The sequence below is a fragment of the Erigeron canadensis genome, chromosome 1 (genome assembly GCF_010389155.1).
Source record: "Erigeron canadensis isolate Cc75 chromosome 1, C_canadensis_v1, whole genome shotgun sequence".
Lineage (NCBI taxonomy): Eukaryota > Viridiplantae > Streptophyta > Magnoliopsida > Asterales > Asteraceae > Erigeron > Erigeron canadensis.
Window position 1 is genome coordinate 35,499,428 of NC_057761.1, and position 16,168 is coordinate 35,515,595.

At 36.6% G+C, this 16,168-nt stretch overlaps 1 protein-coding gene across 2 annotated transcripts; it reads left to right on the forward strand.

Moving 5' to 3' along the window:
• The first annotated feature begins 1,213 nt into the window (after window positions 1-1,213).
• Window positions 1,214-8,896, forward strand: LOC122585092. 2 transcript variants are annotated; one of them, XM_043757187.1, is made up of 6 exons: window positions 1,214-1,555; window positions 2,157-2,704; window positions 2,871-2,918; window positions 3,010-3,415; window positions 4,311-4,884; window positions 4,983-5,562. In XM_043757187.1, the coding sequence occupies exons 1-5, from the start codon at window positions 1,318-1,320 to the stop codon at window positions 4,316-4,318; spliced, it is 1,248 nt and encodes a 415-aa protein (XP_043613122.1). In that variant the 5' UTR covers window positions 1,214-1,317; the 3' UTR covers window positions 4,319-4,884; window positions 4,983-5,562. The 2 variants fall into 2 exon arrangements, with proteins under 2 accessions (XP_043613122.1, XP_043613121.1); XM_043757186.1 differs by lacking the exons at window positions 4,311-4,884; window positions 4,983-5,562 and adding an exon at window positions 8,589-8,896.
• Window positions 8,897-16,168: the final 7,272 nt, after the last annotated feature.

Consider the following 16,168-nt stretch of genomic DNA (forward strand, 5'->3'; position numbering starts at 1 on the left):
ACCACTCCACCCACATCCCTTTCCTCTTTTTCTTCTCACCTACTATCCTATGAAAGTTCATTCCCAATCAACCAAAAAATAGATTATAAAAAATCACAAATCATCTTCTCCTTTCCAGAATAATATTAACTATATATTGTCATTGAAAAAAATTCTTGATATGTTGTTTGTCAAGGATGGTGGTTTATTTTGCGATGGAAGTTGCCAAAAATCAGATAAATACCCATCGACGATGATCGGAATAAAAAATCTATACAGATTTTAATTATTTCTTTTCTTATAATGGGTTGTTTAGTTTCTTTATTTCTAGTATGGATCTATAACGTTTTGTCTGGCGGGTTTTCTATTGGAATTGCGAATCTGAGTATATTTGATGCATCCATTGTATCTTGTGCATCCATTATATTTTTGTGTGAAACAGTGGAATTTGATAGACATTTTTTCTGAATTTTGGATGAATATTTTTTTCTTTTCTTTCAGGACCTTTTATTTACAATAAGCATTGCACATCCGATTGAAAAAAAAAATGGATGCACTTTTACAAATGTGATGGATGAACTTTTACAAATTGCATCCTGATTTTGTTTCCTTTATTGTTTTTGTGCATTTGAGATTGTAACTAAATGAACAGAATTTATGATGGGTGTATCAAATCTTTCTTTTAATGAATGAACATAGCATTTTTAATGGATGCACACATAGCATTGATGCATGTATTATTTTGTGCATCCATCTCAATTCTTGTTAAAAATTAATAAAATTGATATCAAATTAAAGAAGAGCAAAATATGAGTTTAATGATATATTTTATTAAAATTAACATCCATATCTGTTTATAATATGTTCAATTACGAAATCTAGGGTAAATTTTCTAAGATAATAAAACTGTTATATAAGAGAGAGAAAAAGATAAGAAATTTACTTTCCTATCCCTGTTCTCACTGGTTCGCATTTTAGTACCGTTCGTAAGGGAAAAGTACCATATATATATATATATAAAATTTTGGTTCGGTTTGATTTTTCATACGAAATCAGAACCAAACCATAATTTTTGGTTTTGGAGGAAACAAAAAGCATTTGGTGTGTTTGGTTCGGTTTATGCTCACCAACCAATGGTAAAGGAAAAAGAATTCGGGAGCCAAACATGGGGATTGGATTGGGATGAGAAGTAAAAAAAGAAAAAAAAGGGTAGAAAAGGGGAAGTGGAAGAAAATAAGAGGACGAGAAGGGGAAAAGTAGAGACACACACAAACACACTGATGAAACCACAAATATAAATAGGGAAACTATTGGAAGGGAAGGGAAGGAATAGAAGAGATGGCTGGAGAATCAAAATCAATGATGGAAAGGGAAATTGAAAGTATGAGAGTCGATCTAAGTGATGGTGAAAAGGTTAAGAGTTTCGTGGACAAATTTCCAGCACAAGAACAACCTCTGGATTGCAGGGCATTAAACGTGGCATCTTCTAGACGCACTTTTTGGAACAAAACGACGACAGCCTCTAAACCTCGCGCCAGGAGGAGGCTTTCTTCTTCTTCTTCCTCTTGTTGTTTCGGTCAGTGAAAGCCCTCCGCCCACTCTCTCTATTTCTATCATTAATTTCCTCAATTTCCATTTATTTTTTCATTATACAATATGTATACATATATTATTATTATTATTATCATCATCATCTTTTGGTGTTTGTGTGTGTGTGTGTCTTCCCTTGCAAAATTGAAATACTACAGTATTTTTCTATAAATAAATATATATTTACTTACTAGTGTAGTATATGGTTTGGAATGGGATGTTTGTATCTACTCGTTCAATAAATCTCTTTGTTAGTTTCAAGTAGCAGGCATCATTAATTGATCCTCTTAGGCATTCCGACTGACCCATGTGCACAAATTTTTTTAACACAAGCCTCATATTCGTCTATAGTAACATTAATGACTTAATTGTTATCATCTTTATACATCTCTATAAGTTTGTGTTGCTATCAACACCTTTCAAAAGTTATCCACTTTTTAACCGGCATCCCAAATTCCGTTGACCCGTAGCACCAATAAAGTTGCCCGGGTGCTCAATTTTTAATTGGTTCGTAAAGTTGCCCGCTTTCTATATACATATTTCCAAATTCAAATAGACTGCTGTGCTGATGATGATTGATTTTGCAGATGCTGATGGATTGATGGCAGATGCTGATGTTTGGAGGAGGTGGAGGATTCACGAAAAGATCAAGTTAGCCTTTTCTCTGTTCTATGCACATCATGTGCCTGGTTTAGTACAGTTCTGGGCCCCTGTTAATGTTGGTGAAACCAAATCATCAACCACACATTCGACTTCCTGTCAACCTTTTGCCCTTGACGATCTTGCCAACCCTCGTCTTTTGGACTATAGGCTGTTTTCTACCAGCTACCACTGTCTTCCTTCTGATCAATCTGTTGTCGACGATCCCCTTGCCACCGCATTCCTCACCCGGTTCCCGCAGGTAGTTCTGGATCTCAGGAAGATCTCTCACAAGGGGAGTCCATTGGTGAACAAAGCCATCGATTGCCGCTTGACTTGTTCAATTTTGCTCCCTGTTTTTCACCATCCTCTTCGTCGCCGTAGCTGCTCTTCTTCTTCTTCTTCTTCTTCTTCTTGTGCTGGTGTTGTTGAGTGTTGTATCGATGCCCCTTCTCTTCTTCAACCACTTCTTTGGTTTTTGAATCTTTCACTTAAGGTATCTTTTTCCGTCTATATATGTGATCAATCAATCAATCAATATTAGAGTATATTGTTATTATTATTATTATATTTTATATACATGTACTAGTCTACTGCTAATCTCATTCAAGTCGCCTATGCTTACTTAAAGCTTGTATCCTTTTGCTTGTCTGTCTGTGCAGCGGGTCTGTCTCTCCACTTATCCTGTTCAACAACATCTGACATACCAGGTAAATTAATCTACACATGTTTCTTCTATACCTATTTCCACTACTAGGAAAATGTACTCTGTTTTTAACTCTCTCATTAAACAATACACAGCCTAGCCATGGTCTCTGCCGAGCCAAAGATGAAATTGACAAGGCATTGAAGATTGTTTGCGAATCTCTTCGTTTGAATCTCGCCCAAGTTTGGATCTTTGACGATAGTGTCAGTCATGTGTCCACCCCCTCTTCCTCTTCATCTTCCCCTTCACTTTCACCCTCACCTTCACCTTCATCTTCTTTATCCCTTTCTTCTTCTTCTTCTTCTTCTACGACTTCTTCCGAAGACACTCATCTTCAAACAAAGCAACCAGGGAAATATTTGGTCAAATTCTGTGGTTATATGGGCGCCTGTATTGCCCGTGATGCTGATTACACTACTAGCCTAAATTACTGTCGTGCTTGTGGCGTTCTTCCTTTGAAATCAGAGGACTCTGGGTTTGTTGGTCCGACACTTGCAACTGGTAAAGCATTTCTCTGCAAAGATGTTCAAAAACTTGGGGGGGTCCGCGGGCTATATGGGGTAGTCTTTCGCATGACTAAATGGAGATGTTTTTAGTTAGTGATAAAGATGTTTTTGATTTTTAAAAATAGAAAGTTTAAGAAAAAAAAAAGTGGTTTGTTAAACACTAGATGGATACCCGCGCGATGCAGCGGCAAATAAGGTATTTTTAAAATTGCGGGTTACAAAAGAGGGACAGTGGTTAGAGTGTGTCAGATTTTAGGATGGGGAGAGTATTATGAGAATAGAAAATGTCAAAAGGCAAATAAGGTATTTTTAAAGACAGAAATAATTAATATGGAGGAGATTTGCTTTATTAGGTAGTATAGATATAGAATAAATACATGAATGTTTTGTTTATAATACAGTAATAAATTATTACCGATATCTCATTTATTTTCTTTTTCTCCAAGGAAAAAGCAAAACACACTTACTGTCACTACTAGTACTCTCTTCGTCTCTTCCTTTCTTACACACATAAACCACCCCCAAACACCAAATTTCACGAGAGATTACAAAATCAGAATTTTATAACTCCTGTTATCATCGTCGTATATCATTTGCATTGCACGATTCAAGGTAAGAGTACAAACCCCCCCCCCCCCCCCCCCCATTAATTTCGGATTTAATACAGTAAGAAAGTTGTCAAGTTATTATCTTTTTACGTTCAAAAGATTCCCAATTAGGTATTACAGTAACCCACAAAATTTGGTAGAATTTCATGAAGTGGAAGTATAAATTTTAGTTGAATATGTGAAATTATCACTATTTGGGGAAGATGGTCAACAATAAACTTCGGTAATGAATTTTAGTTGAATTTGTCAAAATTTTACTCACCTGATTAACTTGTTTTGTAGATGGATGATGATAATGTTAGTTTTACTTTGGCTAATGGGTTAATTGTTGATGATGATGATGATGATGAGACGGAGCAAAAAGCTGCTGAAGATGAAGATCGATCAGTTGGACATCATAAATGTTGATGAAGAAACAGAGGCTTTGCAAGTCACTGCTGCTGGTTCAAGTGATCATGTGAACCAAAAAGCTACTGATGATGTGATTGAATCTGCCTGAAAACATCTTGAAAGCTCGCGGCATTGCTATAACGTAGCTGCAAACGGGTTGAAGTCGTGTCTAAATTGATGCAACCGGCCTGTTGTGGCTTACTTTGAAGCAGAAAAGAATGAAGAGCTGTTGGATGGGGCTAAACTAGTATCACAAGCTGTGAACAACATATTTGTAACCAATGATTAGGTGGTTGTCAGTAGACAATTAAACCGCATCTTTGCGGGAAACGACCATCAAAAAATCCTATTGATACTCCGCCGTCATCCAAGAAGCCGAGAAAACCAGTGCTCACCTGGGAACGGAGGGAAGAGGTAATTGCTCAATTCGGGAATAAACAAGAAGAGGCTGCTGAAAACCTGGGCGGTGAGTATTCAACTTTTCTTTTTTATATATAGTTTACGCATTCTCCTTACATGCAGAAATTGAAAAGTATATTGTTTATACTATTTATTGTTGTGTAGCGTCAAGGCCTTCTTTGAGCCGTTATGTCAAAGAGAAGCTGAATATCGATGGATGGCCCGGCAAACCAACAGCAGGAATCATATTAGTACATGTAAGGAGATCGATTGGATTCCGATGATGCACATCGCGCGTTTCAACACTCCGGCCTATTTTGACCCCAGTTATGCACAATTGTTGGAAAGCCCGTCTACCTGGACTACTGTCAATCTCCAAGACTACAAGGTAGTCTACAAATGGGTGGCCAATCAAGGGGAAGGGATGGAGGATAATTAAAGAGGTAAAGGATGATGCTACATGGGGTGATGCTACATGGGGTGAGTGTCTCGATTATCAACGGAAGACTAACCATTGGACCTGCATTCGCCTCCTGCCGGTTCGTAAGTGAACCTCAACCTCATCATGAGTTGAAACATCTCAATCAACAAGTCCTCATGTAGCTGCCAAGTAAAGTCCTCATGTTTTGTTCTTAATCTACTGAAAAAGCTTAAACTTATAATAATGAGGCTGATGTAGTTATTAAAACTTAATTGCACTCTTAGATGTTGATTGACCATGAATTGGATTCGGATTTGGATGGTATTATCTCTATATAGATATATATATTGACTATTGGTGTTGATTACAATATTCAACTAGGAGAGCTCAGTGTAATTATCAGTCCCTCTTTTAGAACTTTCACTTGTTTAACATTTTATTGAAGTCAAGGTCAACTATAGACTTTTCTAAAAGAGCACTGAGCTCTCCTAGTTGAATATTGTAATCAACACCAATAGTCAATATATATATCTATATAGAGATAATACCATCCAAATCCGAATCCAATTCATGATCAATCAACATCTAAGTGCAATTAAGTTTTAATAACTACATCAGCCTTATTATTATAAGTTTAAGCTTTTCCAGTAGATTAAGAACAAAACATGAGGACTTTACTTGCAGCTACATGAGGACTTTACTTGTTGATCGAGATGTTTCAACTCATGATGAGGTTGAGGTTCACTTACGAACCGGCAGGAGGTGAATGCAGGTCCAATGGTTAGTATTCCATTGATAATCGAGACACTCACCCCATGTAGCATCATCCTTTACCTCTTTAATTATCTTCCATCCCTTCCCCTTGATTGGCCTCCCATTTGACAGGTAGTCCAGGTAGACAGGCTTTCCAACAATTGTGCATAAAATAGGCCGAAGTGTTGAAACGCGCGATGTGCATCATTGGAATCCAATCGATCTCCTTACATGTACTAATATGATTCCTGCTGTTGGTTTGCCGGGCCATCCATCGATATTCCGCTTCTCTTTGACATAACGGCTCAAAGAAGGCCTTGACGTTACACAACAATAAATAGTATAAACAATATACTTTTCAATTTCTGCATGTAAGGAGAATGCGTAAACTATATATGAAAAAGAAACGTTGAATACTCACCGCCCAGGTTTTCAGCAGCCTCTTCTTGTTTATTCCCGAATTGAGCAATTACCTCTTCCCTCCGTTCCCAGGTGAGCGCTGGTTTTCTCGGCTTCTTGGATCTCGACGGAGTATCATTAGGATTTTTTGATGGTCGTTTCCCGGCTCTTTCTGCTTTGAAGTGATCCAAGAGCTATCAAAGATGCAGTTTAATTGTCTACTGACAATTACCTGATCATTGGTTACAAATATGTTGTTCACAGCTTGTGATACTAGTTTAGCCCCATCCAAAAGCTCTTCATTCTTTTCTGCTGCAAAGTAAGCCACAACAGGCCGGTTGCATCAAATTAGACACGACTTCAGGCTTCAAAGCATCTTGCAACCCGTTTGCAGCTACGTTATAGCAATGCCGCGAGCTTTCAAGATGTTTTGAGGCAGATTCAATCGCATCATCAGTAGCTTTTTGTTCACATGATCACTTGAACCAGCAGCAGTGACTTGCAAAGCCTCTGTTTCTTCATCAACATTTATGATGTCCAACTGATCGATCTTCATCTTCAGCAGCTTTTTGCTCCGTCTCATCATCATCATCATCATCAACAATTAACCCATTAGCCAAAGTAAAACTAACATTATCATCATCCATCTACAAAACAAGTTAATCAGGTGAGTAAAATTTTGACAAATTCAACTAAAATTCATTACCGAAGTTTATCGTTGACCATCTTCCCCAAATAGTGATAATTTCACATATTCAACTAAAATTTATACTTTCACTTCATGAAATTATACCAAACTTTATGGGTTACTGTAATACCTAATTGGGAATCTTTTGAACGTAAAAGGGTAATAACTTGACAACTTACTCTTACCTTGAATCGTGCAATGCAAATGATATACGGCGATGATAATAGGAGCTATAAAATTCTGATTTTGTAATCTCTCGTGAAATTTGGTGTTTGGGGGTGGTTTATGTGTGTAAGAAAGGAAGGGACGAAGAGAGTACTAGTAGTGACAGTAAAAGTGTTTTGCTTTTTCCTTGGAGAAAAAGAAAATAAATAAGATATCAGTAATAATTTATTACTGTATTATAAACAAAACATTCATGTATTTATTCTATATTTATACTACCTAATAAAGCAAATCTCCTCCATATTAATTATTTCTATCTTTAAAATACCTTATTTGCCTTTTGACATTTTCTATTCTCATAATACTCTTCCTATCCTAAAATCTGGCACGCTCTAACCACTGTCCCTCTTTTGTAACCCGCAATTTTAAAAATACCTTATTTGTCGCTGCATCGCGCGGGTATCCATCTAGTGTTTAACAAATCACTTTTTTTTTTCTTAAACTTTCTATTTTTAAAAATCAAAAACATCTTTATCTCTAACTAAAAACATCTCCATTTAATATATCTAAAATATCCTTAATAAAATAATTTACAGTATAGATTCTACAACACTTAAAGTAACTACAATATCACCTATAACATCAAATCTCAACCATTTATTTTTTTTTCTCCTCCGTAAATCATTTTATTCCTCTAATTTATTCAAAATCTTTTATTTCAAAAATCATACATCGATCAATTATAAAAATATTATGGGTGTTTTTAAAATTTCATGTTTTTTCATTAGAGATGTCATTCGATATACCTTCGACGAATTTTTAAATCCGAGATCGGAGCCCGTACGGCTAAAGCATTTGGCTATGACACTCTATGACATATAACCTCCTATGACCTATCACACTCTATGACCTATCACCCTCACCATCTTACCGCCACAAGCACGGGTACTTGCTCCCGTTTTAATTAAAATATAAGTACTTTAAAAGTTTAAAACTATAAAATTGGTCATCCAACTTTTACAAAATTAGCTACTATTGGGGATTCGGTGCCCAAAATTTTGAGTTGGTAGTGATCATTAAAGGAAAATACATTATCAACCTCCTACACAATATGTTCTAACTAAGTTCCGCTGTTAAAAGATTTGTCTTTTCTAAGTTAAAAGTTTTTACACATAAATTTAAAGAAATTTTGAATTGAAATAATGGTATCTTACATATTATCCCTAGCAAATCTCAAAAATTAGAAATGAGGTATATAAAGATTTTATTTGAAGATGTTTTTCATCTTTCTAAAATTTTCATATATTAAGATAATAATCAAATAGATTATTTATTTTTCTACTAGATAAGTACTCGCGCAATGCAACGGCGATAGTCATGACGACAACGGTGTTATGATGGCGGCTATTGGTGGTGAATTAATATTTGGTGGCCGTGGTGACTAGTAATGGTGGTGAAGGCGACATGTAGTGTAAATGATGTAATTAATCGATGTAATTGTAGTTGCTCTAAATGAAGTAGCGTGGGTATTTAGTTGCTCTAAATGTAATTAATCGATGTAATCGTGCAAATCACTTAGCTTCCTCTTTTCAAGCTTTGGTGTTTAAATATCTGACACACCAAACAACAATAAAGTTACTGGATTTGATTTTCTCCCATATTAAGAAATAAAGGAAAAAAGAAGGTACATAGAAGCCGTAAAAAAACAAAGAAGCTATGCTTATTTATGTAAATAGCAAATTAAGCAGACGAGTAAGCTTACGTTATGATTGGTTTTACCTTCTTTTTTGGATGCTTTGGGTGTTTGTGAGAACCAGTTTCCTTGGAGAATCATGAGAGTTGACAGTACTTTACCGGTGGCTTTAGTCTTGACCAAATCTACAACACCTAATTCATCACCAAATTGTGCACCAGAAGCAAACATGAAGCTTGGCAAACATATCTTTAGCATTAATAAGAGAGAATCCAGCTAAGATGGTATGGTCTATGTTTTGTGGCCATAAGATTTCAAAACCATGATCAGCATCTATTCCAGCGTGGGCGCTCCTCAAGCGTAAGGTAACAGAGCTACATATAGTCCTACGAAAGACTACTCCATATAGTCCGCGGACCCCCCCCCCCCCCCCCCCCCCCCCCCCAGGTTTTGAACATCTTTGCAGAAAAATGCTTCACCAGGTGCAAGTGTCGAACCAACAAGCCCAGAGTCCTCTGATTTCAAAGGAAGGACGTCACAAGTATGACAGTAATTCAAAATACTAAATAAAAGCATTAAAATGATATGGAGTACTAATATAACATCTAAAATAGTTCCTGCAGGACATAACAATTCCTCAAACCCTATAGCCTACAATGGATAAAAATATAACTGTACCCATTGATCGTAAGTGTGTCAAAACTGAGGGGAAACCAGGTGCCTCTATATCAAGTCATGTGAACCAAATTAAGAAAAGTATAAGCTTTTAGTGATACATTTCAGCTTATCCAATCCAACGCTTCCTTTACCTTTCTGAGTTTAAAAACATTGAAATACTTAAAAGAGACAACATTATTTAACCTTAACCTTAGCAAATGGGTTTTGCTCTTGCTAAATGTCTTCTTTAAATCAACCTGAGTTCATACGCTTTAGTAATGAGATAAGGAATATATAAAATGTATATGGATATTGCGTGCGGGAATCAGATATCAATGCATGTGTCAACTTGATTGTTGAGAAATTTTACTCTTTCGACAAAACTTTTGGCTGAAGAAAATCAATTTGTTCAAATCACATGGTTAGAACACACATACGGTTCAGATGAAAAGTGTTACCAATGTCAGAATAGTTGACCTTGACTTCAATGAAATGTCAAACAAGTGAAAATTCCAAAAGAGGATCTGAAAATTACACTGAGCTCTCCTAATTGAATAATGTAATTAGGTTTTAATAAGTACACCACCCTGATTATCATAAGTCTAGTCGTTTCCGGTAGATTAAGAACAAAACACCAGGCTGGTACATGTTGATCTATATATTTACTTGATGGTAGCCCGTGCGGTTGTGCACTTTGTTGAGATGTTGCAACTCGTTGGTTTATCAAAATAGACCTTGTGAAACAAGTTTTTAGGCTATCTCCAATGCTAAGGACGCCCTTAGGCGTCATTGAGCTGTCACATCATATCCTTACAAATCCTTATAAATCCTTAAAATCCTATAATTTTATTTCCAACCATATAAACATCCTTACATATCGTTAAATATCTTTTAACTCCACAAAAAATATATATATATATATATATATATAAGGACACCTAAGAGCATGGGCATGCATCAAAAAATCTTTAGTTTTGGACAAGTTTCAACCGCAAAGGATATCCAAGAGCACCTAAAGACACCCAAGGGCGCCCAACAACATCCCCATTGGAGATAGTCTTAAAGATTCTTTATCATGCTTTTTGCTTCTTCTTCTTCTTCTTTTTTTTTTATCATGCTTAAAGTTTCTTCTAAGTTACCACAGAGAACATTCTATAAATTTTTAAATTTGTCTACTTACAAACAACTCGAAGAATACATATAATCATATTGTAACTGAATAATGTAATTCATAAATTTTAATGAAGTTATATAGAGCCATGCATTTTCGCATCAAAAGCTATAGAATGGTGTAATCTTTGATGTTGTAATCATTAATCCAGATTTACCATTTGTTATATCTTTCAGTTTGGCATTCCATGTATAAGATATGGTGTAATCTTTGATGTTGTAATCATTAATCCAGATCTTCAAGTTATTGAGCAAGATTCCAAAACTGGGGTGAACATATGAAGCTTGAAAGACGTAATGTGAGTCGGCGATATCCATTCTCTTCACATAAACCTGCATGTTGCCTGCTAAAGCCTTGCCCGGCCACTTCTCGATCTTCAGTTTTTCCTTGACAAATCTGCTTAAGGAAGGCCTAGAAGCTACAAGACAGTAAAAATGATTGTAAACACTAATATACTCGTATACAGTACTTTTCAATTTATTTTCAATTTCTGTAAGGAGAGAAGTTAAACTCTAAATAGATGACTAACCGGCCAGGTTTGCAGCAGCATCTTCTTGCCTATTGCCAAATTGTGCAATCACCTCTTCCACTCGGGCCATGGTGATGGGTTCTAGTCTTGGCTTCTTGCTATCCGGAACAGTTTCCAACTTTGGAGAAATCAAAACATGGGATGGTCTTTTCCCGGCCCTTTCAGAATTAAGATGAAATAGTAGCTTCTCAAATCTTTGGTTCAATTCAACCAGTGGAGCATTCCTTTCAAGTAGATCATTAATAGCCTGTGATACTTGTTTGGCGTCATTAAACATCTGTTGATTGTTTCGGGATTCAAAGTATGCCAATACAGGTAACATCATTTTAGACACTACTTTGGGCTTCAAAGCATCCACCGACCCGTTTACTGCTACTTGATAGCAATACCACAAGCTTTGGAGTTTTTTGTGTGCTAACTCAATCATCTCATCGGAAGCATTTCTGATCACCACATTACTTGGGGCAGCAGTGATTTGCATCTGTTCATCAACACTTTTCATGTCTACCTCTTCCTCTGTATTCTGGTCAATCTCATCATCATTACCTTTTCGGTTCACTTGCCCCAGCTCTGACTTTTCTTCATTTAATGAAATGTTTCTTAGTATTTCATCATTTCGTAGTTTCAGCTTATTACCAAAGCACTCACGCATAGGGATGTGCACGGGTCAGGAACCGGCCCGACCCGCGACGACCCGAGAACCGAAAATGCTAGAAAGTTGGAACCGAAACCCGGCCCGTTAACCACACGGGCGGGGCGGGTCGGGCCCGGGTTTTACCGGTTCGGTTACAGGTTTTTCCATTTGACCCGAGAACATACTCTCTCAAACCTTATGGGCTTTTTCACATTTGTTGGGCCAAAGAAAATCTGTTATATTACATTTCCAGGACTACAATTTCCAAACCTGATGGGCTATATTACTCTTTGGGCCAAATATAAAACCTGCTAGGCCAAATATAAAACCTATTGAAACAAGTAAATTACATTTCCAGGAGTCCTGCTATATTACATCTACTAAAACCTGTCGAAATGCACAACCAAAAGAATACTTCCACCTGCTATATTACATCAGAATGGCCTTTTATCATATATTACATCGGAATACTTCCGCCTGCTAGTAACTTACTACCACTATATTACATCAGAATGCTTCCAAAGTTCCAAGTTACAATAATACATATCTTTCATCTTCATGCACGACCAAAAGAGACAGTAAGCTTCCATTCCCAGGAAGCATAACAGAAAGTCAGAAACTAGATTTTAGCACTAATAAGTTAGCCAAAATACATACATATTACATGCACTACATTAGTAAACTACATTGCATTATCAAAATATAGTGCAAGATGTAGTGCACAAAAATATTGCCATGATCTTCAATGAGATGGTTACGGTCATATCGTCAACCTCCTAGCTTCTTCTTCCATTTCTACAAAGTACAAACATACCAAGAAATAAATAAAACAAACATATATAAATATTCAGATTTGATTGATGATTAATATTACCTCTAATTACATCGTCATCCTTTTGCAAATCGTCTATTTCATCATCGAAGTTAACCACGACCTTGTTTTTAACCCAATTTTGGGTGCATATCAAAGCTTGTACTAAAGAAGGGGACAACCTAGTCCTATATGGATCCAAGATACGGCCACTTGTACTAAATGCGGATTCGGAGGCCACGGTAGACACTTGGAGTGCTAAAATATCTACAATGTACATACAAATTAAAAACCAACAAAGTATACAATTATCATACTAAAAATTTAATAGAGTTACCTTTCGCCATCTTTGCCAAAATGGGAAATCTTGGACCATTTAGTTTCCACCAAAGAAGTATATCAAACCCGGGATGAAGTTCTTCACGTGGCTCGTTTAGATACTTCTCTAACTCGGTTGCAACTTTATATGACCCACCCTCTCTTCCAAACAAGAAAGCATTCACAACTTTGCTTTGACTTGGTGCAACTTCATTTACCGGTTTCTTTGATTGAATTCTTGAACTTTCACCCTCTCTTGCTTTGTATTGAGCAAACGAGTCCTCAAATGCCTTTTGAATTACACCTTTCTTATCCTCAACAATACTATCAAACTCGTCATCCAAAATTTCCGGTTTCCGACCATAAGACATCAAAATTTCAATCCCATTTCTAACGCTTTGCATCTTCATACAAGGATCTAAAATCAATGCAAAGTAAGTATACATGTTGAGATTCATGAAATCTCCCCAATACTTCTTAAACTTCTCCCTCATTTTACCGACCATGACACAAAACTTCACATTGTTTTCCCATTCCCGAAGATGAGAATCAACATCAATAACTTCCATAAAAAAACGGTGGGCAACCGGATACGATGTCCCCGAGACCAACTCCGTTGATTCTTTGAACTTCTCAAAAAAGTTAACAAATGTTTCAATGAGCACCCAATCCGAACCCTTAACCACATATTCCAAGTCACTTTCAAAACATGAATTTTTACGCTCATATATAGGAAATGCATCTCTCAACTCCCATGCCGTTTTCAACATATCTAAAGTCGAGTTCCATCTAGTTGGGCAATCTACACATAAGAACCTCTTAGACTCACATTTTGCTTGAATGATACATTCCTTAAAACTATCGATTCTTTGTGTGGAATTCTTGGTATATCTAACGGCCGAACGGACACCATCAATAGCTTTATGATGAAGAATCAATCCATCTTTCACAATCAAATGAGTTATATGTGCCATACACCTAACTTGAAAGTGTTTCCCATTATCATACATTTCCGGCAACCTATCTTGCAAGTACTTAATGGCCCTATCATTAGTGGTGGCATTATTGACACTTACGGTCATCACATTTTTTAGTTTCCATTCACTAATGCAATCTAAAATCTCCCGCCCCATTTCATCACCTTTATGACTATGAACGACCCTAAAGTTAATGATTTTTTTATGTAACACCCAATGATCATCAATAAAGTGTGTGGTCAAGGCCATGTAATTCTTTCTTTGATTGGACGAAGTCCAAGTGTCGGTTGTCAAGTGCACACCTTGGTTAGTTTTGCCTAAAACGTCAAACAATTTCTTTTTTTCTTCAAGAAAATATTTGGTCACTCCTTTTGAAGCGGTCCAACGAGAAGGCAACTTGTAAACGGGGGACAATGACGCAACAAGTTCTATCATAGCCGGGTGTCTAATAAAAGAAAAGGGTAATTCGGCTAACACAAACAAATTTAGGACGACCTTCCAAATTCTATCTTTGTTATACTCCCATTTTTGAACACTAGAACCTTCCCCATTCCCCGTTTTAGAAAAACAAATGTTACTTTGATTGCTTGAAATAACATTATTCGGGTTTAAAGTACATTTATTCATATGACGGTTTAAATTGGACGTACCATTTGTAGACCCTTCAGCACAGTAGGATGTTTGACAATATATGCAACGTCCTTTAAATACACCGTCCTCAACATCGGTATACGGTTCAAAATGATCCCAACATTTTGCTATCAATTTACGCTTTCTTTGCGGGTTAGTTTTTGAAACATAGATTCTCACTGGTTGACTCACGTTCGCACCCCTTTTCCTTTTTAACTTCTGTTTTTTGGCGGTTGATGGATTCTTGGTTGGAAGTACTTCCTCCCCCGATGATAAGTTTACCTCATCTATGTGTTCATCAACATCCTAAACACAAACACAAAATCAAAAAAGGTAAGTATGCTACTGTCATAAGCTACTGTGTTCGAAAAAAAAATTAAAAAAAATATGCATGGGATGGGTTGATAGCTACTGAATTAAATACTAACAAATAAGCATAAAAAATTTACTACAAAAACAAAAAAAAATTTCGGATCTTTGTTTTTATGGGAATAGATTATACATCTACAAATAGGCATGAAAATAGATCATTATATCATATTTATCCATAAATAAACATGAAACAAGACCTAATCGATACTTTGCATTTTTTTTCGGTTTTATTTTTTTTTCCCGAAAAAAAGATCACGAAATTAAAAAAAAAGAGACAAGATCCGACTTACCATGGAGGATGATGATTGAGACATTCTTGTAAATTTAAAATAGAAAAATCCGATCAAAAACAAGCATCAATCTTCTAGGTTTTGATTTTGAATGGTTTGAGAAGAAGAAGAGTTTTTTTTCTGAACAATCCCAATGTTGGTTGGTAGGTTTGTGTGTGTGTGATGTGTACCGTAAAAAAAGGGTAAATAAGTTGCCAAAATTAATTTGTATATCTTTTTTTTTGTTTGTCTGCCATCTCACTCTCACACTCTCACGTCTTATATTTGCAAAGCCCAACCCAAGTCCAACTATGTCTTTTAGCCCAATCACTAAAACCCACATTTTATGGAATTCACGGTTTCACCGGGTCAAACCGGCAACCCGCGGTTCTGACCCGGCCCGAACCGAAAACCGATAAACACTTAGTTGGTGAACCGTTAACCGGCCCGTTTGGGTGCCGCCGGGTCGTGAACGGGCGGGTCGCGGGCGGGTGGCGGTCGGGTCGCGGTTTACGGGCCATAATCTCATCCCTACTCACGCACTATTCTTCTTCTCTCATCTCTTGTCAAATCACTATTCCATTCATTGGGAGAATGATCCACAAGCAAATCTTCAAGTGTTATAGAATTTTCTTCCTCGAAACCAGACACATCAATGTCTTCCCAATTCACATTCGGATCATTATCATCATCAAAAACCAGGCCATTAACAAAAGAAAAAAAACCATCATCATCATCCATCTACAATACAAACTACCAAGTGAGTATAATTTACGTGTAACTTCTAATATCATCATCAGAAGGAAGGAATAACAATCTGAATATGAAAACGGGTCAAACGTCTCCAAACAGGTCAAGCTTTTC